At 32.0% G+C, this 23,808-nt stretch overlaps 1 protein-coding gene across 1 annotated transcript in view; it reads right to left on the reverse strand.

Moving 5' to 3' along the window:
• Positions 1-1,135: 1,135 nt before the first annotated feature.
• The window catches only part of LOC134705968 (neuroendocrine convertase 2-like), a 46,733-nt gene continuing 24,060 nt past the window's right edge, over positions 1,136-23,808 (reverse strand). Inside the window, exons 12-21 of the mRNA XM_063564681.1 lie at positions 23,600-23,712; positions 22,718-22,835; positions 21,494-21,774; positions 19,544-19,630; positions 17,943-18,116; positions 15,888-16,016; positions 13,604-13,837; positions 9,398-9,631; positions 1,523-1,657; positions 1,136-1,143 (exon numbers count right to left, since the gene is read on the reverse strand). Of these exons, the coding sequence (XP_063420751.1) occupies positions 1,136-1,143; positions 1,523-1,657; positions 9,398-9,631; positions 13,604-13,837; positions 15,888-16,016; positions 17,943-18,116; positions 19,544-19,630; positions 21,494-21,774; positions 22,718-22,835; positions 23,600-23,712 (1,513 nt within the window). The remainder of the gene's footprint in view (positions 1,144-1,522; positions 1,658-9,397; positions 9,632-13,603; positions 13,838-15,887; positions 16,017-17,942; positions 18,117-19,543; positions 19,631-21,493; positions 21,775-22,717; positions 22,836-23,599; positions 23,713-23,808) is intronic.

Below are 23,808 nucleotides of genomic sequence, written 5' to 3' on the forward strand. Positions count from 1 at the left end.
GCTCCTGCAGACAAGATTTCAAACAGTAGATACGTGTGATATTTTTGTAACCATACAAATACGAGTGTCTTGATTAAGAATAAGGAATTAATGAGCACTCTAGTAGTCCCACATACAAAGACATACCATTTGACAAGGATGAGATTTTGGCAAATCATAAGCTCTGTATTGCTTTCTCAATCAAAACAGTAAACTAGTATCTGTTTTGATGACTCGTTTCAAATCTCACACTTGTCAAATGTGGTGAAAAATTCAGAATACGATGTCAAATTAATGTTTTTTTATTATTGGAAACCACGAAAACACATACACAAACCGTAGCATTGCAACATTTGATTTTTCATAAATGGAATAGATTGAGCCTTCTGGTTTTTAATCTTGTTTTAGTTAGCAGTTTAAACACCGTTGAATGCACCAATCGTGTGGTTAAGGTTCTAAAAACACAGACTTTCATGAACAAACATTAAAGGTTTTGTTTGATACAGACAGACATGGAAATTTTGTAAAATTTTATAAATTCGTCTTCATATACATCGGTTTGTGAGATAAAACTAGATCTATTTTTGGCATACCCATTTTTCATCTAAGTATCAATTTGCGCCAGAAATCGGTTAATCGTTGTTAATATAATAAAATTTGATGTGACTATCATCCCAAGAGAAATTTACTTAGCTATAAAACCAGGTTCAGTCCAAAACTTTCTAAATAAGAAAATGCCTGTTCCAGGTCAGGAATATGGCGGTTGCTATCCAATCGTTTGATGTGCTAGAACTTTTGATTTTCCCATTTGATTAGGGACTCTACGTTTGCAACTTTCCTATGAGTTCAATATTTTTATAACTTTCCTTTTTTAGCAATCGAATGAACCTTGGAGTGTTCACGAATACATTCATAAGTTCACATATATCTGATATATTTTAATTCTAAATGCATATTTTGTTCACTTCAACGATCATCAGGATTTGAAGATTATAACCCGTGATATGTACTTTAATTCATATCTAAACATGATAATTTATTGATAATTTATTAATAATTATTCAATGAATCACAGTTTCTTTTTTGTTAAAACGTATTACTTTGAATTACAGCAAAGTGTCTATTTTCTATTGCTTCTGAAATCTAGGTGCATTTTTCAATAATCTACAAAAATAAAACATTTAACATAAACAAATGAGTAGGAAACAATGATAGAATGAATAGTTATAATATTTCAAACCTTTATAATTCACACGGGTCACTAGAATGATAAAATTAATAGTTATATAACTTGATATCATAAAATCTTTTCAACGTAAGAAACTGCAGTTGTGAAAATAATGTGATATATTTAGTATCAAAATATAACACCTATCAATAGCAAAATATTTTTATGTCTAAACATTGAACACATACTTCATATTTTCAGATACACTGACATGTACATCTAAACATAGATCAGGATAAGTAGCATAACATTATCATTTTAAAGCTGGAAAACAATATAAATACATTATCACTCCTGCACTATCATAATTCTTACCCGGTAAGCTACATGATTTAACCTGTCCATTATGACAACATTTTTCTATTCCAAAACAATCTTGATCTGTTAAACACTGTCTCATAAATCCTGAAGGTAAGCTTGTCGATGGTCTACATTTTGCAGGCTGTTTTCCTTGAAAAATAGATAATATATATTATAAATAATAATACACTTTAGTGTCACTTTGCCTTATTTTGTCGGTGGTTGATTAATGTCATATCTCAATGAATGTTTGTACTGAAGCATTTGGTGAAATATAGAAAAATTATTTGATTATGTGTGTCCGATAGACACAGGACGATTTTAAGCTTGATATGAAGTTATACACTACGTTAGGTTGTTTAAGGCGAAATGTACGTAGTTAAACTACACAATGAACTCTGCTTGAAAACTTCACCAGAAAATGAAATAAAAAAGGGGGTAAACTTTTTCGTTTTTGAGATACGAGCCGTTGAAATTAATAGCATGATACGCCAAAAATACAAAGGGTATATACGGAAAATCATCAAAATTAGCTGATATTTTTACATTATCAAGATTTTCTATTTTGTTGGTTAACAGATTTTTTTAACTGTAAATTGATAAGAAAATAAACTAACTAATTTTAAAGAATATTTCTGTCGCCAACAAATTGCAAGTTTGTAATTAAATTTACAACAAATAAAAGAAAGTTACCGTAGATTTTATTCTTCTCCATATTAGAGTGGTTTCCACACCTTTTTAATGCTTGCATGGATTGTATTTTTTTATGAATCACATATCGAGTTTGGATTTGTCCCGGTTAACACAGTTATGTCAGAATGAATTGATCGGTTTTAATATTAAGATCGGGTATACACTTCGTTTTCCATCTTACTTCTGCATGTTTGTATTTAAAAAAGTAGACCTATTTTCTGCATATATTCATCTTCGCCATTTCTCCAGGGTGTTATTATGAGGATTTGCACACAATATATTTTACATTATAAACCTATTTCATTAGTCAGGTTTACACACATGCTCGTGACGCAACTTTACAAAAATATATTTAATTTTTCAAAATTTCCCGTCGCGATCACTTTCCCTTTTCTTTAACTAATGACCAGGAATGATGTAATAAAAATTGAGAATGGAAATGGGAAATGTGTCAAAGAGACAGCAACCCGACCAAAATAAAAAAAAACAACAGCAGAAGGTCACCAACAGGTCTTCAATGTAGCGAGAAATTCCCGCACCCGGAGGCGTCCTTCAGCTGGCCACTTAACAAATATATACTAGTTCAGTGATAATGAACGCCATACTAATTTCCAAATTGTACACAAGAAACTAAAATAAAAATAATACAAGACTAACAAAGGCCAGAGGCTCCTGACGTGGGACAGGCGCAAACATGCGGCGGGGTTAAACATGTTTGTGAGATCTCAACCCTCCCCTATACCTCTAACCAATGTAGAAAAGTAAACGCATTACAATACGCACATTAAAATGCAGTTCAAGAGAAGTCAGAGTCTGATGTAAGAAGATGTAACCAAAGAAAATAAACAAAATGACAATAAAACATCAATAACAACAGACTACTAGCAGTTAACGGACATGCCAGCTCAAGACTTCAATTAAACTGACTGAAAGATTATGATTTCATCATATGAACATCAGGCACAATCCTTCCCGTTAGGGGTTTAGTATCATACCATCAAAACATATATGACAAGAACAAAACCCGTGTCATGCCAACAACTGTTTTTAGAAAAAAATGTGTTTAGTTCCGACGCAAAGACCTTATCAGTGACTCAATATTAACGCCAAAATATGCAATCTTTAATGACTTGACAACAGTATCGTAATTATATTCCTTCTTAATAAGTCTATTCAAAGGTTTTGTAAGTTTCTGAGGTGAAAAATGACACCTTTGTGCTTTATAAAGAATATGTCCATAAAAAATTGGATGTGAAATACCTGAACGTATAAGAAGTCTGCATGTTGATCTATATTTACGAATGATGTCTTTATACCGATGATGAAATTTAGTAAATGTTTTGACTAGTTTGTGATATCGAAAACCCTGGTGTAATAATTTTTCAGTAACACATAAATTTCTCTCGTTAAAATCTAAAACATTGTTACATACACGAGCGAATCGTAAAAGTTGAGATATATAAGCACCGTAAGATTGTGACAAGGGAACGTCACCATCTAAAAACGGATAATTTACGATAGGAACTGAAAAAGCATCCCTTTTATCATAAATTTTAGTATTTAGCTTTCCGTTAGTGATATAGATATCAAGATCAAGGAAAGGGCAGTGGTCATTGCTAGTATTATCTTTATTCAAAGAAAGTTCAGCAGGATAAATTTCATTAATATACATACTGAAGTCGTCATTATTGAGAGCCAAAATATCATCCAAATATCTAAAAGTATTATTAAATTTGTTTATCAGATGTTGTTTGCTTAAAGGAGTTTCAGTAACATAAGAAAATATTTGTTTGTTCCATACATCATTTGCTAAAAATCCACATACACGGATATAAACAATACGCATAATGAATATTATGGCTCTTCAACTATTTACGATCGGTTCTTATACATCCGTTGTTTTCAAATGTTCGGCCTTTTAATAGTGTTCTATATAAGTCCGGCCGATCGGTGAAAAAATTGCTCAAATAATGAGGAAAGCAACAAACTTTGCTTGATAGTACATTTTGGTGTACTGATCAATATTAGCTATGGACCCACACTTAAAATTCAACCTGGCGGCTTATTTCAAGATGGCCGCCATACATTCTTAACTATTTCCAGTATTGTACAAACCACGGTGGATTTGATGATGGAAGCACACAATTCAACATATTTGAATGATTTGGTGTACTCAGCAATATTTTGTTTTGATCTATCTTTGAAATTCAAAATGACAGCTAATTTCAAAATGGCCGCCTTGAAAAAATGCAAATATTCATTATTGAGAATTGACCTGAATTTGATCAATTCATTAAAGTATAATGTCATTTTGTCTTTTTTTTTGCAGTTCTGTCCTTTTGATTTTCCCTAGCTTGTCATTTCAAATACAAATTAGTACCTTTCATAAACAGGTCCAGTAGAAGCTTTCACCAAAAGCTGCAATATTTTTTGTCTGAATATTTATCTGCCGATATTATTCATTGCATATTTTATTTCTTGGTTTGCCATATTTTGCAATTTGAGATATTATACTGTGATTTGAGAATTGTATAACCACGAATCAGTGAAATGGCAGGAATTGAACACAAGAAGGACAAGAATATTGAAATGGCAGAAACAAAAGCACTTTGGGATATGGACAAACCCAAAGCTGAAGACACTTTAGTATAGAACAACTCATAAATTACTATTAAAAAAATGTACCAAGATTTTTAAGCAGATAGGAAATGTAATGCCCAAAGAACAGCACAAATTAACCAAAATATAACACAGAGCGAAGCGCGAATTGATAAAATATGTTTTGGTCTCATAAGGATTCAAGCAAGGATGAACAGAAAAAGGCAATAGGTATTATTATTAACATATGGGAGGGAGAAATATATCAGCAACTTCAGCAGTCTGAACACAGGATAGACCACAAGGCTAGTGATAAGCGCTTGGCGGAATTGACGATCAGACCAATGGGAAATTAAATGCTGTGGTGAGACGGATGGACGAGCGAAATAAAGAAGTAAAACATCCTGCAATAAACACATTATCTACTCCAAAATTTGGCCATAGCCAGTACAACGCAAGTATAACAAAAGTACAAAATTAAAGAAAATCTCTGCCTTGGGTCTTCCCCCAATTAGTTCACATGAACCATCAACCGTACCAACTATGTTCAATGCAAATTTGGTGTCTCCACCTAAAGTATGCAGTTCTATGTCAGTTGTCCTGATGATTTAGTTCAAAGTATTCAACAACAACCTCTTTTTTAAGAACAGAAACCTCTAGTACTGATCAAGGATACTAGCAAATGGCTTATGTGTCTTCTTACGCACACTTACAATCTACTACCAACTAATATTATTTGGTTCAGTGCAGCACACCATTACAGAAACAATTTGCTGCATGTGGATATATCAAGTTTCTCAAATGCTGACTGCAGTACCTACGAACAGTATAATGCATTATGGCAAATCCTCCTCCTCTCACATTTATTACTCCATTTAAAGAAAACATCATCAGCTCCTGGAGCCAAAACAGCAAGCTGACTCTACTGACCAATTCAGGAATGGTCAAACAAAACCAAACGAGAGTGGCATCAGTTCTTATTCAGACTCCTCTGTGGAGAGAGAATGTACACGATGGCAAAAAAATCTGGTGCAAGAAACCGGAATCAAAGGCCACAGCTCCCTAAAATGCGAATATTCAATGGAAAAAGATCCATGACTTGAAAGGAGTTTAATTACCAATTTGAACGGACTACCAGTAGAAGACAATGGGAAAACAGGATATAGGTGTGTAGTCTCTTAAATGCCTGGCTGATGTTGCCTCGGAGTACTTTCGCAAGGTAAACACAGATAATGATTTCAAAACCTTAAGGAAAGCACTGCAGCAGCGCTTCAAAAAAGAAAGACATCCATACCAGATTGGAACCGAAGCATTCCTCAGAAGATTCTGCAAGGCATGTAATAGAGAGAAATAAATAAAAAAAAAACGATCAAAGAGGCGTTTAAGGGGGCTCGCGGGTCTAAATCAATTTTTTTATTTAATATAGGCTTTCGCTATATTTTTCTATAAATGAACTTTATCTTATAATTAATAGAAAAATTAAATAAAAAAGTGGGGTCAACGTTCATTTACGCTCACAATCTGCCATCGAAAGAAGCATACATTTTTGTCAATGTCCTATTTTTCTGTTGAACTAATAGGAGAAAAAGAGGTAACATCGAAATAAAAAAAGAACCTAATTACAGAAATCGCTAAAATTTTACAATTATTTAGTTTATGGATAGCTTATTTGAAAACAACAATAAAAAATATAGGTCACCGATTAGTTAAAAAAGATATTTCAATTTTAATGCCCAAAAATGGCTTTTTTGCACCAAAGGGAGATAATTTTGAGCTTTTTCAATGATATTTACATTTTAAAAGTCACCTGGGGCCAACACGAATTGTTTTTTTTGGACAGATTTTGGTACCATATAATAAAGTAACAACTACTTAACGTAATAAATAAAATGTGTAATGAAAAATAAATGTTTAATTTTTTCTAAAAATTTTATACCCGCGAGCCTCCTTAAGCAATTAGAAACCTCAATATCCAACCATACGGCGATTTATGGACCACAAAGTGACGATTATGCGTCTTCTTTGCTGATGGCGTAGTATCATCGACAGATAAAGGGAATGTGTACAGTCCTTTGGAAAATGAGGTGCGTAACCTCACTCAAATAGTCACAAAACTAGCTGGTGTTATGCTTTCAACTAATCAGCGTAACCGTGGATCGGCCGATCATTTTAACCTTGGGACTTCTGATCAATATAATCGTGGAAGATAACCTGATAAATATACACTTGGAAGATTCCCATAGCAATATAGTCGCGGTAGATCGCCAGCTAAAATTATTTTCGAGTGTAATGCCTTTCGACAAGCAACACCCCAAACAAGCCATAGCTGATATAGTACCACAGGACAACGGTCAGCATCTCCGCGATACACTCCAGAAATCCCAGTTATTTCAGACAACGATAACCTTTTTTTTTACCAGGATACAGAGGAAATCAAAGCAAACAACGAAGTCTTTAAACAACAACGGGTCGGATCAGGAGGCCAACGCTTGACTCCTATGTCTATTTGCCATACAAAATGACTTCATTACAAAACTGAACAGAGACACACGTCCTCGTCCGATAGTGTCAAGACCAATCATTAGAAAAGCCTAGCAGTGCGAGGTATTATATATAACCAGAATATGAGCATAAATGTGGACACTGTTTCAATGATAACATTGGTGAATGAGAAACTATTTTAGTAGATATTGAAGATTCGGAGACCATAACGATACGTGGTTTGGATGAACAGCTGGTTACTGGGAAAATTATAAACATACAATGGGATGTATGCAAAGCGCCCTTAACAGACAATGTTATACTTGAGCAATGTATACAATGTAATGCTTTAAATTAACTGGTGTACAATTAAAGATAACGAAGAAAGTACCAAAGGTAACCTTACGAGAATGTATCATGTTCGATGATTTAAAAATTTACCTAATAAAATTTTATAAGAATTTACTCAGTGTAATGCACAGCGATTATTCATACTGTATTGCTACACGGGTTTACCTATAGGGTAATGCCGAACGAATATTGTCTCTGCATAATTGGAATGCATAGCTTCCCTACGTATATAATATAAAAAAAATAAGGAGATGTGATATGACTTCCAATGAGACAACTATCCGCAACTGGTTAAATCAAGTCGATGTAAGCAAACACTATAAACAACCATACTGTTTTCAACAATTAAAGGAAAACACTTAATGTGTAGCTATAGGCCACAAAAGACTCAGCTGACAAAATCAACGGCCTTATATAAAAGTATTTACAGAAAACAAATACCATGTTGTGAAGTAACAGAATTACAACCAGCTCTATGGTTTCACATAGATCATGATCATACAAGAATCTAGGAGCCTGTGGTTTATTAGTCTTATAATATAAGCTTTTGGACTTAATATCATTAACATTCAACGTTTTTTTTATCGAATTTTTTTTTTTTTTTTTAGGGGGGAGGGGTGTGACATTGATAGTAACGTTGAATGTAAATGATATGAACTTCCGAAGTCTTATATTATAAGACAAGTAAATAAACTCATCATAAACCACAGGCTTCACAGTTCTTGTATGATTATGGTGAAACATCCCTTGCAATAAACTTTGGTTAAATGTTAACAAGTGTCACAAAACTGTCCTGACCTCTTTTCTTTAACCGTAATAGAAGGAGGAGGTAGGAGGGGTCCAGGTCCCGAAATCCCGAGATCCCGAATTGAAATAATTTTACATCCGGACATCACGAAATTCGTAAATAGAAATCCCGGATCCCAAAAGGGTCAATTCCGAAATCCCGAGCTTAAAAACACCCGATCCCGGAGTCCCGATAAAGGTTCTATCCACCTCGTAATACTATTCTTTTCATTCATAATCTTGAATTGAGACTTGTTACTTCAAAATAACATTCTTTAATTTTGAATGATGCACACAGGCACAATAAACGAAAACAGATTTCGCTATATATCTCTTCGAAATTGGAATTTGAGAAAGAAGAAATGACATGTTATATCTTATTTACATGACTTTGTGTACTTTCAATTTCAATTTTGTTCTAAATTTAGATTTAGTTTTCCAATAAGTTGCGGAAAGAACAGAAGACACCTGTTTAATTTCTGCACATGTAGAAAAGTTTGAAAAACTGGGAGTTGAATGACATAGTTTTTACTTATTCTAAGATAAATGTTAGAGTGAGACAACTTTTAAGTTACTGAGTAATTTTTTGGGCCTAATTTTTGTTTTTGTTTTGTTTTCCGTCTCTGTTCTTCCGACTTAAAGAGTTGCGCTAGTGGTCAAATTATTCTCTTTTATTAGAGAAATATATATATCTTGTATATCAGTTAGGCTTCAATAAGTATTAGGTATGAATACGTTATGTTAGTAAAGATGTTTAAACATTTGTTTTTACCAATACTTCACTTCTCCCCTTATAGACCTTAAGACCCTGAAAGTAAGTACTTGGTATGAATGAGACATGTTATGAAATATCTTCCTTTTGAATAATTGGATTTTAAAAAGAACAAGGGATAGGTAAGCACAAACGCACAAACCAAAGGAAGGAAGGACAAAGCGATTATTATTTGTTTTTCTTTGAGAGATTTAAATAGAAAGCTTTACCACAAACAGGTATGTTGCAAAATTGATATCGTATCTTAGGATCTGTAGTATAACACCATGGTTTTGCTGATTTGTCTGGATTTCTACAATAATTGTGCTGGTCAGCAAGCTGTACTGTAAATTGATGCGACTGTGGTGCATTCTGTGACCAGGCTTGACAAGTCAGGCCGGATTCTGTGATATCAACTGTTCCTCTATAATTAAGACCCGCTTCACTTCTCTTGCAGTCTATATCTAAAATGAAATATAACAAAATGCATCACTCTTAAATAGGGGTGAGATGTGCAACAATATACATTTAGATTAAATTTTGATTGTTTCCTTGATTTTTGTACTTTCAAATTAGTAAAAAGTAAAATCACAAAAATACTGAACTCAGAGGAAAATCAATTTGGAAAGTCCATAATCACATGGCAAAATCAAAAAACAAAACACATCAAAAACGAATGGACAAGAACTGTCATATTCCTGACTTGGTACAGGCATTTTCAAATGTAGAAAATGGTGGATTAAACCTGGTTTAATATGCAACTGTAAGTACTTGGTATGAATGAAACATGCTTGGAAATATGTTTGTTACTTTATTTTTTATTAAAATTGAAGCCCTTTAAGAATTCCGATTGTACCTTCATAATTGCGTTTTATACTATATCATATAATTATAACGCTCTAATCAGTGTATTTAGGACTTAATTCTTAAACACTTGGAATGAGACATGGTATTGTCACCATCTCACTAAAAATCCAATATATATACTCCAATTTTTAAATCATCTTAATTATTACATTATTAAAGCTTCTATATTTAATAATAAGTTTAATACTTTTTTGTTTAAATAATACAAATTGGAAAATATATTTTATCGCATTTTTTGTTAGACATAATAAACACCCTCTATTGAAAATATAACCCACTTTAAACCTCAGATTTTCAAATTATGATATCTATTCAATCTGATTACTCATATATTATTAAATAAGCATAAGGTATGAATACTTTTTTTTAAAGTGTTTTCATATATATAAGAGGGGCGAAAGATAGCAGAGTTACATTCAAACTCAATGATAAAAAAAACTGACACTGCCATGGATTTAACAGACATATAATAATACACAAGACACAAACGTAGCTATGTAATTTTGACCATCCTGCATTAGAGGTTGGACCTTCCTCAATTGTGTATGAATAAAACATGTTGGGAGAGATATTTTAACATTTGAACTTGGTATTTTTAGACCCCATTCATAGATAACCCAATCCTATAGACCTAAGAATTTCATATCATCATAGCTATTCAGATTTATTTATTTAGAAATACTGCTACAGTTGATATTTAATATAAATAAGGCATGTTGGAAAGGATGTTATATTATATTTTACCCCTTAATATCTGCCTATACTACAACTGACATTTTCCAATACTTTCAATAAAATATTCATTGCAGGGTTCAAATTACACAAAAAAAGTATTTTGTAGCCCGTGTAACTTTTCAGGGGGATCAGAATATATAAGCAAATCGACTATACATGATAAAGTATGATATCTTGAATAATATTATGTCAAAATTCTCGATATGCTCATAAAAACAGGAAAACAAATTATAATCGGGATTATTAAGTTAAATTGAGGGCGAAAAGCCGTAGAATGTAGTTGCCGTAATTTTATAACATGTTGTGTGTGGTTTCAAAGAGAAGAAAAGGATTAGAATTGTATTGAAAAGATACAGGTACTAATATTTACATAAACTCATCGTGAATCCTAGGCCCTACATTTTGTACACAAAACGTGTTTTAGTATAGAAAATGTATGTATTGTTGGTTCGAAATTTTCTTTGATTGCAATTTATTCTACGTTCATGAGAATAGAAACTGTATCCGAAATGTAAACAGAATCGATTATTGATATGTTACCAACTCCCATGATATTATCATCAAGTCCTAGACGATAAACTGTCTGTAATTTTTAATCCAATTTAATTCTGTGATCGTAAAAACTTTAATTGAGAATCACCAGGCTGCGTATTTACTCATTCTAAATTATTAACTGTTAAATACTTCATAGGATGCTTGTGCTTCTTGAGGTGTTGATAAATGATATTTTTGTATTTATCGGGTCTTTTTAAACGATAAAGATGTTCGTGCGTGCGTGTATATAAATACCGTCTAGTTTCACCAACGTACTGAATATCGCATCCCAGTTTGTTATATGTGAGTAAAAAAATATTTTTAGATTTTCAATTTATATCATTTCACATATAATGACAATGTGCGACCATTAATTGTTGACCTTACCGTATTTTTAGTGGATAGACGGGGCAGGTAAGTAATTTTTGGAAATGACACCTATCGATAAAAGGGTAACCACGGTTTTTATTGTAAAAATTTGTTGGCGATTTTGAAGATTGAGACATGTAGATACCCTTTGAACGAGTTTACCGATTCGTTACTTATTCCTTACTCGTTATCTAGTCACTACTTATTCATTATTTCTTATTCGTTTCCTTTTTGTAAACTATTCACTACGTATTTCTTATTCCTAATTCGTAACCTGTTTGACACTTATTCCTTACTCGTTGCTTATTTGATTTTTAATGCTTTCCCCTTTTTAATACTTTTTTTCTAATCTCTGGTTATAGTTGTGGGTTTGTTGAAATGAAATTATCCTTATTACGTATGTATCGGATTTTGTGCCAAAATCATCCCTCCTAACTTTCCATTTGATACCCATTAGTTCCTTATTCGATTTTAATACGTTGTTCTGTGTTTGGAGAGGAATAAAACGCTATAAGCGCCTGTATAGCCGTTTCAGCGCTCTGCTGATACCCAATTACTTATTTCTCTCTTATTTCAATAATAACTAGAACACACCCGTGATATCGCGAATCCGTGACAGCATTAAAGTATATAACAATGTGTAAGCCTTAATTTTGTACAGGTATTGTCATCTGAAAAAGTCGACACGTCATGCCGATTATAAGATAAGCAGTTTTCTCTACATTCAAAATCTTTCTGTTTGAACCCGTCGACCTGGAACTTATCAATTGTTGGTAATTTTGATTATTTGGAAAATAAAAGGTCCTGAAATGGACTAATTTTTAATCAACAGCATTGTAGATAAAGTTGAATTCTTTTATTCGGTGTTTTACGTCATGCCTGCTAACAAATTGAAAACTGTACCTTCACGCCTTATTTTAAGCCCTGATTTTTAGTTTTCGTATTGTTATCTAAGGAAGTCTATCTGATTAAAATACTAAAATAGGGAACAACTTGACAATGATTGAATCTAGTAGTGTCAACCCTGTGATAATGACCCGTGTATATAGCAATATTCTAAATACACCGTTTGGTGGTGCGCCTGTCAGATGCAGAACGTACAGATAAGGTAACAGGTTACAGGTGAATATACTTTTGGTGTCGGTATAAGATTAGACCCTGAACTTGTTAATTATTTGCAATATTAATTATGTGGAAAACAGAAGGGTCTGGTGTAGTGTAATTTTCAATCTACCCCAAAGTCCTATATTAGTTATATATAAAGTTGAAAAACGTAGTTTTAACCCGACGACGGCTGACAAAGTGGACCTCGTTATTTTAGTATTGAAGATACGTGTGTTATACGTTGCCTCTTTAAAAAATATATTTTAATTTTTTTCTGGTCTCGGGTGTTAGCTATTAGTTATTAGAGATGAAATAACCATATGAGTTTGTATAAACACGTTTCAGTGAATAACTGATACCAAGTGACTTTTTCGCTTATAATATGTGTATTATACGTTACCCCTTTAAAAATATATTTTAAATTTTGTATTGTCTCTGGTCTCAGCTATCGGTTCTTAGAGGTGAAATACTCCTATCACTTGAAGACCCTCTAAATGCTTAAGTTTCAGAGATATAGGCGAACAACTGCATTCAACTCCTATGTTCTATTTTAAGCCCTGTCGCCCATTTAGAACGGATAGCGGGTTCATCGGACACATTAAAAAAAAAGATAAGATAAGAATGATTATGGCTTTAGAAATGTAAACCACAAAATAAAAACAAAACGTGATAATGCGATATTAACTTATGTTAACAAAAAAAACATATTTTCCAAAGATACATGAGCAACGCATGCTCAAGTTATCATTTATTCGAACAAACCAACGAACGTAAGAACAGAAAGAGAAAGCGATTACTTTGTGTGGAAAGTAAATAAAATACCTTACCACAAACAGGTATGTTGCAAAATTGATATCGTATCTTAGGATCTGTAGTATAACACCATGGTTTTGCTGATTTGTCTGGATTTCTACAATAATTGTGCTGGTCAGCAAGCTGTACTGTAAATTTATGTGACTGTGGTGCATTTTGTGACCAGGCTTGACAAGTCAGGCCGGATTCTGTGATGTTGACCGTTCCTCTATAATTAAGACCCGATACACTTTCTTTGCAGTATATATCTTAAATGTAACATATCGTTAAACTTTAATTGATTGTATTTGCTTGATTGATACTTTACCTTTCAAAAGCTTTCTTTTTTTCTTTGTTGTAACGTATGATTTCATTTATCATTATGATATAATTGTCACAAACGACGGACGTATGCAATGTAAAAATAAAAATGAAAGCGGAAAAATTGTGCTCGAAATTGACACACTAAATAATAATTGTAGAAATATTCTAGTGACACGTTAGTTTTGAATATTTTTGAATAATTTACTCTATTGATAAAAACTGTTTTAATTTCAACAATTTTCCATTGTCAGATATCAACGCGTCACATCTGTATTAAATAACATGTGGTCGTGTAGATCATCGTGTAATCACATCAACTTTCAGAGGGAAAGAAACACTGATTAGAACTGTAATAATATGGACGCTGAAGTCCGACGGTCATGCAGAAATACGATGAACTTGGTTTGCAGATAAACCTACCAGTATTTGGTAGTATGCGCAAATCTTTGTATAACTATGTTTCTGCAATATCAAATTGTTATTATGTTGTTTTAGCCGTGTTTGGCACATTATTTTTGAATTTTAGATCCTCAATGCTTTTCAACAACTTACTTGTGTGGCTTTACATATATAATTAATATAACATTATATTTCAATATGCATACCCAGAAGAACAACGTACCCATAACATAATTTACTACAGTACATAAATATTGCATAATAGAATTAGGCACTGTGCGTCACACAAATGTATGAAGGTTTAAAAAAGTGACGTCACATGTTAGTTTTTAAAGATTGAATATGAAATTTGGATTGAGTTTGTAGGGGTTTTACTTTATGAATTTTTTTTTACAATTACAAGAACCTCAATATAGAATTGTGAAAGCATTGGTATAATTAATTGTATTTTCTAACCATGTCGATTTTCTTCGAAAACAAAATGTGTGTAAAAAACAATAAATCCTATACATATAGTTGCTTTAAACCAAAATTCATATAATCAAAAAATAGGTGATTATCGTAACTTTTACTTGTGTAGTAAATAAAAATAAAATCAAGACCACAAACAATAAATATAAAACAATGTCCAATAAGAATTTCAAATAAACACCATAGCTTAATACATGATTGTTGGATGTATAAATACATAGACACGTCTAATAGTAATGTGAATTCACAGTCAGCCGAACAGTAATATACGGTAATATACCATGCTCGGTACTATACAGACCAGGCAACGAAGATGGTAAACCTGAATCTTAGACTCGGTAAAAATGTTATTAACTAGTTTAGATACAGAAACCTCGTATACATCAAACACATTGTGTTAGACGTTCCCTTTTGGGTTACTACGCCTTGTAAACGTTTACATAGAAGTAAGAAGATGGTGTTTGGGTGCCAATAAGAACTGAATGTGTAAAAAGAAAACAATAATAGGTCAAAGTACGGTCTTAAACATTGGAGTTTGACTCACACCAAACAGCAATCAAGGGACCCATGTGTAAATCAATTTAAACTGGAAAACCAAAGGTTTAATATATACATATATATAGAAACACCGAGAAACTCATAAGATCAGATAAACAACCGACAATTACTGAAAACAGCCTCTTGACTAAGGGCAGGTGCAAACAAGTGAAGCTGGTTTGAACGTTTTAAATGCCCCCCCCCCCCCCAACCATCACCCTAACCTGAAACACTAGTATACCATTACAACAAACAACACTTTAAAACATCAAATAAAATGGCTAAACTTGATCACAAAAACTAACTATCAAAAACACTTAAAATTACACCAATTATATAGATTTGATCAAAAACACGATATTAATTTGATTAACGTTCGCTGAAGATATAATTTATAGATTTTGCTTAAATATCTGTATGTACTGCATATGGTTCATTTGAGCTCTGCATTATTTACTTTATTTTCAGGTAGCGTTATTTTGATATTAATCGATCATTTCTAAGTACTTACTTGTTTTCAAATTTTAAACATTTTGTGATAAATGTTGTAAATTAGCAGTTGGTACAACACATTATCTAAGTCTTTACCTGTACGTTCACATGTATGACCACATCCGTTGTAGCAACATTTTCCTTGTCCCCTGCATTCATTGTCCGATGAACACTGCTCAACACATCTACTTGTTAAACTTGATGAAGACGGACAATTGTTATCTCCTGTTAAAGTGAACAATGAAAATGATCAATTGCTACACGAAACAGTTTTGTTTACGTCCTAGTTATTTCATTGCGTTGTTGACAATCAATTTTTAAAATTTTCATTCTACGATTCCTCAAAATATTGAGACTGTTGACGTTATTCAATAAATGTCACATAAGTGGTCTGGCATCCACTACATGTATAACATTTAAATGTATATTGATTATCTTAAAAAGAAATTCTTTTTGGTATTGAATGGACATTTTTTTCGTTCCTGCAGAAGGTGTAAAAAAAACTAAGTTTCGAAACAACTTTGAGATGCTCCCTCTCAGGTAACAACTGGTTTGCATTGTATTGAATGTCCTTGATTGGCATAAACAATAGCTATATGCGTATATGAAAGAGAATGATAATCTCTTTCTTCATGATTAAGTACGAGCCTTTGCGAGTACTTATTATAAAGAAAGGGATTATTATTCTCTTACACACTTAGAATATTCCTTTTTAGTCATTTCATTTATGGATTGGTTTTAGTAATGTAAGGACTTTCTTATAATTAGAAAAATTAAATGGATTGTGTTTTAGACATTTAATTATACAACAGTATAATGAAATGGTACAAAATATTTCCTGATTATAAGTATGAATGTAAATCATGAAATTGTTTAGCGAGGAACTATCTTTTTGTTTATTTCCAGTTTATATAAAAAAAAGTTATATCTAAATTACATTTTATAGCCAATGTGTTAGTCCAGTCTTTTACATCATAATTAGAGTCAAAACGTCCGCCCCCACTTTTTCTTGGACATTGTTTTGTTGATTATTTAGGGAATCACAGACGAATGACTTGAGGAGGCTACAGTGTTTGCAGCCGTTGCACCACTCATCAAAATTTCTCTGGGCCCGCCATTGCAGACTTTACTTATTTTTGTAACAGAAAAGCTAAAATTCAATGCTTAAAAAAAAATTAAAATTTAACTTAACTCCTTCTTTTATAATTTTATCAGAATACTATGATGACTGTAATTCTCAATAACCACGGATTAAGTCATCTGAGATTTTGAGTGAGTATAAGATTAAGATTCATGTTTTATTCAATCTTAAAATGTTTGGCCTTGTTTGGCTTCGAAATGTTTATTTTATAGTAATTTAAAGTTATCAACACTCTCATAATTACGGTAATACCAATAGTTAAGTGATAATTAAGTGAAATTTAAAAACAAAATGAATAAAATTAGTCAAAAATGCATGAGTTAAGGATAATAATAAGCTTTAAACCCACCACATTATTTATGTATGTGCCTGTCCCAAGTCAGGAGCCTGTAATTCAGTGGTTGTCGTTTGTTTATGTGTTACATATTTGTTTTTCGTTCATTTTTTACATAAATGAGGGCGTTAGTTTTCTCGTTTGAATTGTTTTACATTGTTTTATCGGGGCATTTTATAGCTGACTATGCGGTATGGGCTATGCTAATTGTTGAAGGCCGTGCGGCTACCTATAGTTGTTAATGCCTGTGTCATTTTGGTCTTTTGTGGATAGTTGTCTCATTGGCAATTATACCACATCTTCTTTTTTATCTAAACATAATGATAGGTTATGGAGCTCCTTTTTTTAATTTTTTCAAAAATGGCGGGAAAAGGCTAACTTGTCATTGGCATTACTTGAGTCTCAGATCGTCAGGAAAATCTCAAATCTGCTTTTATTTTGGTAATGCCTTTTATATGAGTTATCAAAAGTTTTCTATGAAATAAAAACTAGGTGGTAATGGGCAAAGTATTTTTCCCTGTATCGTAAAAAATAACCCAAGGAGTCGGAGCTCAAAAATTCTCAAACCTAAGTACATTTTTAAAAAGGCAACGATATGAAAAAGACTCAAAAAGACTATCTATATTATTTCCAAAAGCACATATTGATATAGACCGTTCAAAATATACAAGCTCACCATTTGTATTAGGTGGACATACAGGTAAAGTACTAGTAATTTTCTGAGAGCTCTTGCCATCGCAAAATCTGGAAACGCTGAGTCCTATGCATTCTCTGTATCGAGTTCTTGTTCCTGATCCACACGATGCCGACCATTGCGACCATTGCGACCATAGGCTCCATCTACCTTTCTCTACAAAAAGCCAATTATTCAAAAAATTCAAAAATGCTCGTCGGCAATAAAACGTGCGCCGTCAAGCTGACTGTATCGAATAGCTAAAACCCCCAAAGTATATATAATTCCCAAGCGTGTTGAGTATGTTTCTGCGTTGATTGAATCTTTAACTGGGTAACTATTGATGAGTGTGATGTAATTTTTATCATCGTCAACATAAATTTATTTAAAATAAAAATGCATCGACACTGTATTGGACTAAGTAAGGCCTTGGCAATACACACAATGTCATCGCAATAGCTTTGTTATCACACTAAAGGCCAATCTTTTAAGAAAGTACCAATATTAAGAAATCTGTTTAATAAAATATTCTTGTTTTATTCTCTAAACCCTTTCAACACTCATATATTTATAAATGTGACAAGGGACGTACACATAAGTGTGGCAATTTGGAATCTTATAAATTCTTTTTTCAAACCGGATCTCGTCGAAGAAACGCATTCGAAACGTCTTTACTTGAAGAGATACAATCAATAAACTCTTATATGAAATCTATACTAAAATATATATTTTATACATAAAAACCCGCACAATATGAACCTTATTGATTTTTGTAATGATTTCTCTAATTCCATCCACATCACTTCTTATTATTGATTTGTTAATACAGTAGATTGAAGTAAATTTGCTTATTAATTAAGATTCTTTAACGTTACTGATATCAACTTATTTTGTTTGGAATGAACACTCGATTGGTGCCATTGGTGAATATAGATACACATAAAGATAACATTTACGTTTTTTTTATGAAAACAATTACTGTGTTTTAAACCAACAGTTTGTAAATAATTTTCATTTCACATGTCATTGAGTTGTTTTGACAAAGACAGACAAAGAACTTCATTTTGTCTTCGTCTTCTTATTATTTTTTTCCAATCTGCATACAATACGTAATTGAAAACAAATATAACCTAACAATTTCAGCTTCAGCTATACACAGCTATCTGCTTTTTTTTTACAAAAAGTTACAAAATATTTTCTACTATTTAATGTTTCTTCTTTGGGAGAATTCATATGAAGAACTGCATGTCCCAGCTTATGTATTATTATTAATGAAAGAACATTGATCTGAAGAAAACCCCCAAAAAACAAATATTTTGGTTCATTTTAGAAATAAATCGGCGTCGTTAATAAATTACAGTACTAAGATAATGGATACTATTTGGGGGTAACAATAATGCATAAAACGAAGAAAAAGACGAACCGAAATGGCTTATTAAATTTACACAAACTACTAAGAATTATTACTTTCATAATATAAATATATATATATGGGTTCGAATCCCGGCGAGGGAAGAACAAAATATTTGCAAAAACAAATTTACAGATCTAATATTTTTTGTTTGATTTTGAGACGAGTTGTATATATATATTTATGTATATACCTTGCTGTGCAGGACTTAAACATCGGCTGTCATAAGTACAATCAAAGCCATGAATTGTTATTGCTATCGAGTCTATCGTACCATTTTCTAGAAAAAAATGAAATGGTTTTATTTTTGCAATACATAAATTGTATAAATGTTAACAGCAGACCAACGCCATCGCTAAAAAGAAAACGATCATCAAACAAGCAATTAGACACAAATCCAACACTTGCTTAAACTAATGACCGAGTAACACGAACCGCATTTTAAATGTTGGTTGATTTCATTTGCTCCAGGAGGATAAGCAAATCTTGCTCCACATGTGACATCCGTCGTGTCGCTCATGTTAGAAAAATTCGGTAAAAGTCTTATAATGGCGTCTATAAAAGTTATGGTTCAAAGATGATTTCAACTACACATCTGTTAACTTGAGTGTATATCTCATAAAATGATAAGTATTCATGATCAAAATTTTAGTACGTCATTAGTTGGCATAGTTATGTAATTTGAAGGGGATCTTTGCAATCATTGCTTTTAACTACCTTAACATGAACAACCTTTTGATCTGTATATCATAATAAATATCAAAACAAACCTGCTTTAGCTCAGATTAAAAACTCGAAATAGTTATCAAAGGTACCAGGATTATAACTCAGTACGCCTGACGCGCGTTTCGTCTACATTATACTCATTAGTGTCGCTCAAATAAAAATATTTATGAAGCCAAAGAAGTTCACAGTTGAAGAGCATTGAGGGTCCAAAATTTTAAAAAGTTGTTGAAAGATGTATAGTAGGTGTTGAATTAGGTATTCCAGGCGTAACTTTCGTCAACCTGCCATTTATTTTTTGTGTTTGAATCCAACCGTTGCATAGTTGTTTTGAGATTAGGAAACAAATCCACTCTAGCTGTTTTTAAGATGAATTTGAACAGTATAAGTCATAATCAAACATTTATAAATATGTATTGAGCTTAAATTTAAAGCGTTTTTGAAATTTATCAATATCATGTTTTGATTATTGAATTAAACTAGAGGTCAGATCAATATTATAAAAAATATCTGGTAGCAACAGATATGAAATTATTCTAGGATCATAGACAGGTAGGATTTTTCGCTTCATTAAAATGCGTTGAAAACAAAGAATACATTTGAACGCCAAAATTTTCTGTCATAGTGAACAAGGAATTTTCCCGTAAAATTTGCGTGTCCAGTCATTACGTCTTAATTTAAGTACTTCAAATTTACGTTCTATTTTTAATATTTTGTATTAGTTTTATGATTGTAATTGTCACAGTACAACTGAATTGAGTTTTGCAATATAAAAATAAATATAAATTTCAAGAATTGAATGTCTAAATATATAGTCATTCATTTATTCTATTTACCTGTTAAACTTTGTAAGTTGATTTCATTTTATCTCAATTTATCGTATTTCCTTGAATTAATGCTAAAATAGGCATCCTTATAATAAATTTAAAGCATATGTATTATTAAATAATTCTGGTCCTACTGTTGAAAAATAATAAACTCAGGCAGAAAACGTCTCTATAATAAAGACTATGCACTATATAATCCAAATATTTTGACAATCGTTTTTTTATGTGTGTGATTACAGCGAGGACGATAGGCGACAGTTGCCACTTTCTATTTCATTTTATTTCAAGAGATATTCCTACGTGCATGCTAAAATTGTTGAGTCATTTGGAGCAAATTTAGCTAAAAGGCAAACGTGCAAATAGAACGGTAGGCAACAGTTGCCACTTTCTATTATATTTTATTTTAAATATTTAGCTAAAAGGAAAAGGTGCAAACACGTTCATAATATCATTGTAAATCTCAAAAAAATCAAAACTAACTTTGATATTCATTATTAAACAGAAGTACTCTACTGAATCATTTAAAATTGGATTCAGATGTAAAGTTGTATTTTGTGGCTTTAAAAAGCGATAACTAAATGAAGTGTACGAACCTAATCTTTTACCAAAAACAGGTGATGGTTCCAATTTCCAATATCCGATCGAATTTTCCCCCCACATCTGAACAGTTAACACGGTAAGATCCATGTTTGTTGTCGAATCTAATCCTCTTCCAGGTAGAACTGTAGATTTTGTTCCGTATGGAGAAATTAAATCCCACTTTATTTGTCCTGCGTGTTGATTGTTAACTTTAAGCAATACTTCTACATGTTCTACATATGAAGCTCTGCATTTATCGAAAGGAACAGCAAAATAATTATTGTGACTTCTCAGTCTGAAAAGAGTGAAAATGATTTGAACAAATAGTAAAGAGTTACTCAAATATTATGATTTGGTAAAGTGAAAATTGTTATGAAATAAATTTAGGGTTAAAAGTATCAAAATAAGCATCTAATGCACTTTATGTCATATATAGATCAGGATATTGTATATAAAATGTATCACGAACATATTCACGTTTCGCCTTGAAAAAGCAAATATGCGTCAGTAAATTTGATATTTTTGTCTGTTAAGCAAAATATTTGCTTAAGGTGGTATGGGTGTCTTTCGCCATCTTGGATTGTAAAAAACAGAGAATCTAAGGTCCATATTTTCTATCAAATTAGCAAAATTTGATGCAAGAATGCAGATATTTCATGTGTTTTTATATTTAAAAGATCCAATTTATAAGAATATAACTTATAAATATAAATATATGTACAAGTGTAGATTATTTTTGGTTGTTTTTAATATTTTGAAATTGTCATTTTAAGGGGAGGTAACTCTAAAACAGTGCATTTTCTGTTGGATTGTTCATGGAATTTTCCTACTTTGTATTTTAGCCGGAAAAAACGTACGGTGACCCTATCTTTTCTTTTGATATTATCAAAGCATGGTTTGAAAGCTATATTTTCCTTATTTATTTTACAATTCTATCATTTCGTTTAGTTTCTATTCACAAAATGGTGTTTTTTCCTGTATAATCCATACAAAATGTGTCATTTTGTCACGACCCGTAGCTTGAAAAAATGCACGGTGACCTATCATTTTTATAATATTTTTTAACATGTATCAATAGATACTACATTTTGGCAAAGTATGAACAAATTCTATCATTTCTATTTTAGACTCCCATACCACCTTAAATGTACAACACTTATCCCTACAAATTGGTATGTTTCCATGTTACCGATTTCCATTCTCAATTTTACTTATACAGTTAAGTAGGAATGACTTACCCTATATTAAAGGTAACAATATTGGTGCAGTCAATTCTCGGTGGAACATTATTCCATGTTTTACTTTTTTCCACAAGCTTTCCAATATTTAGCAAACCAAATCCAAAATATGACGATACTGAAATTTTAAATTAATGCAGTAAATAAATTACTAGTAGATACAAATTCCTTCTGTAGTGTGCCTTACTGATGTTTGTTTTATCAAAAAGTAAAATCAAAAAAATACTGAACTCCGAGAAAAGATTTAAAACGGAAAGTCCCTCATCAAATGACAAAATCAACTGTCATATTCCTGACTTGGTTCAGGCATCTTCAAATGTAAGATATGGTGGATTGAACCTAGTTTTACAGCACTACACCTCTTTCTTGTGTGGCAGTCGCATCAACCTTCTTTGATTCTCTAAGAAAATTTTTGGAACTGTATTGTATCTACACCTTCACAATGTTAACCCACTTTTTCAATTCTGTGTTTGGGCAATAATTTTATTACTAGCATATATGTATCATTATAGTACAACGTCGAAATATCAACTTAAAATGCTTTATAGTCAAATGTTTTCATTTATAAAAATTAGACCAACAACATTGTTTATGATTTTTTCTTTTGGTCCTTTTGTACTATATTTGAACTTTTAAACTTTTTTGGGAATCGAGCGTCACTGATGAGTCTTTTTTAGACAAAACTCACGTCTTGCGTAAATGCAAAATTTTATCGGAGTATGTATGTTAAGTTTATTTCATATTGGAATTGTACACTTCGTAAGTGGAGTATTTTACAGTTCATCGTGTTAATCAATCTAATTATATTAATTAATAGCTTGCATATCATGACCTGAACATGGATTAATGAGAATCATTTCCATATCAAAACGGTATACTTACCGGAGTGGTTTGCAGCGTTTTGAAAGAAATATGACATATATTTAGGATCCTTTAGATCGTAGCTTGAAGTTTCCACAATTAAGTGCATTATATCGCGATATGTTAAACGTGGACTGAAAAACAAATTATTTCAAATAAAAATTGTAGATAAATGGTATGAATTTGTTATACACTGTTATATATTAAATGTTTAATTATTATCGTTTTAG

Source organism: Mytilus trossulus, chromosome 2 (assembly GCF_036588685.1).
Source record: "Mytilus trossulus isolate FHL-02 chromosome 2, PNRI_Mtr1.1.1.hap1, whole genome shotgun sequence".
NCBI classification, from domain to species: domain Eukaryota; kingdom Metazoa; phylum Mollusca; class Bivalvia; order Mytilida; family Mytilidae; genus Mytilus; species Mytilus trossulus.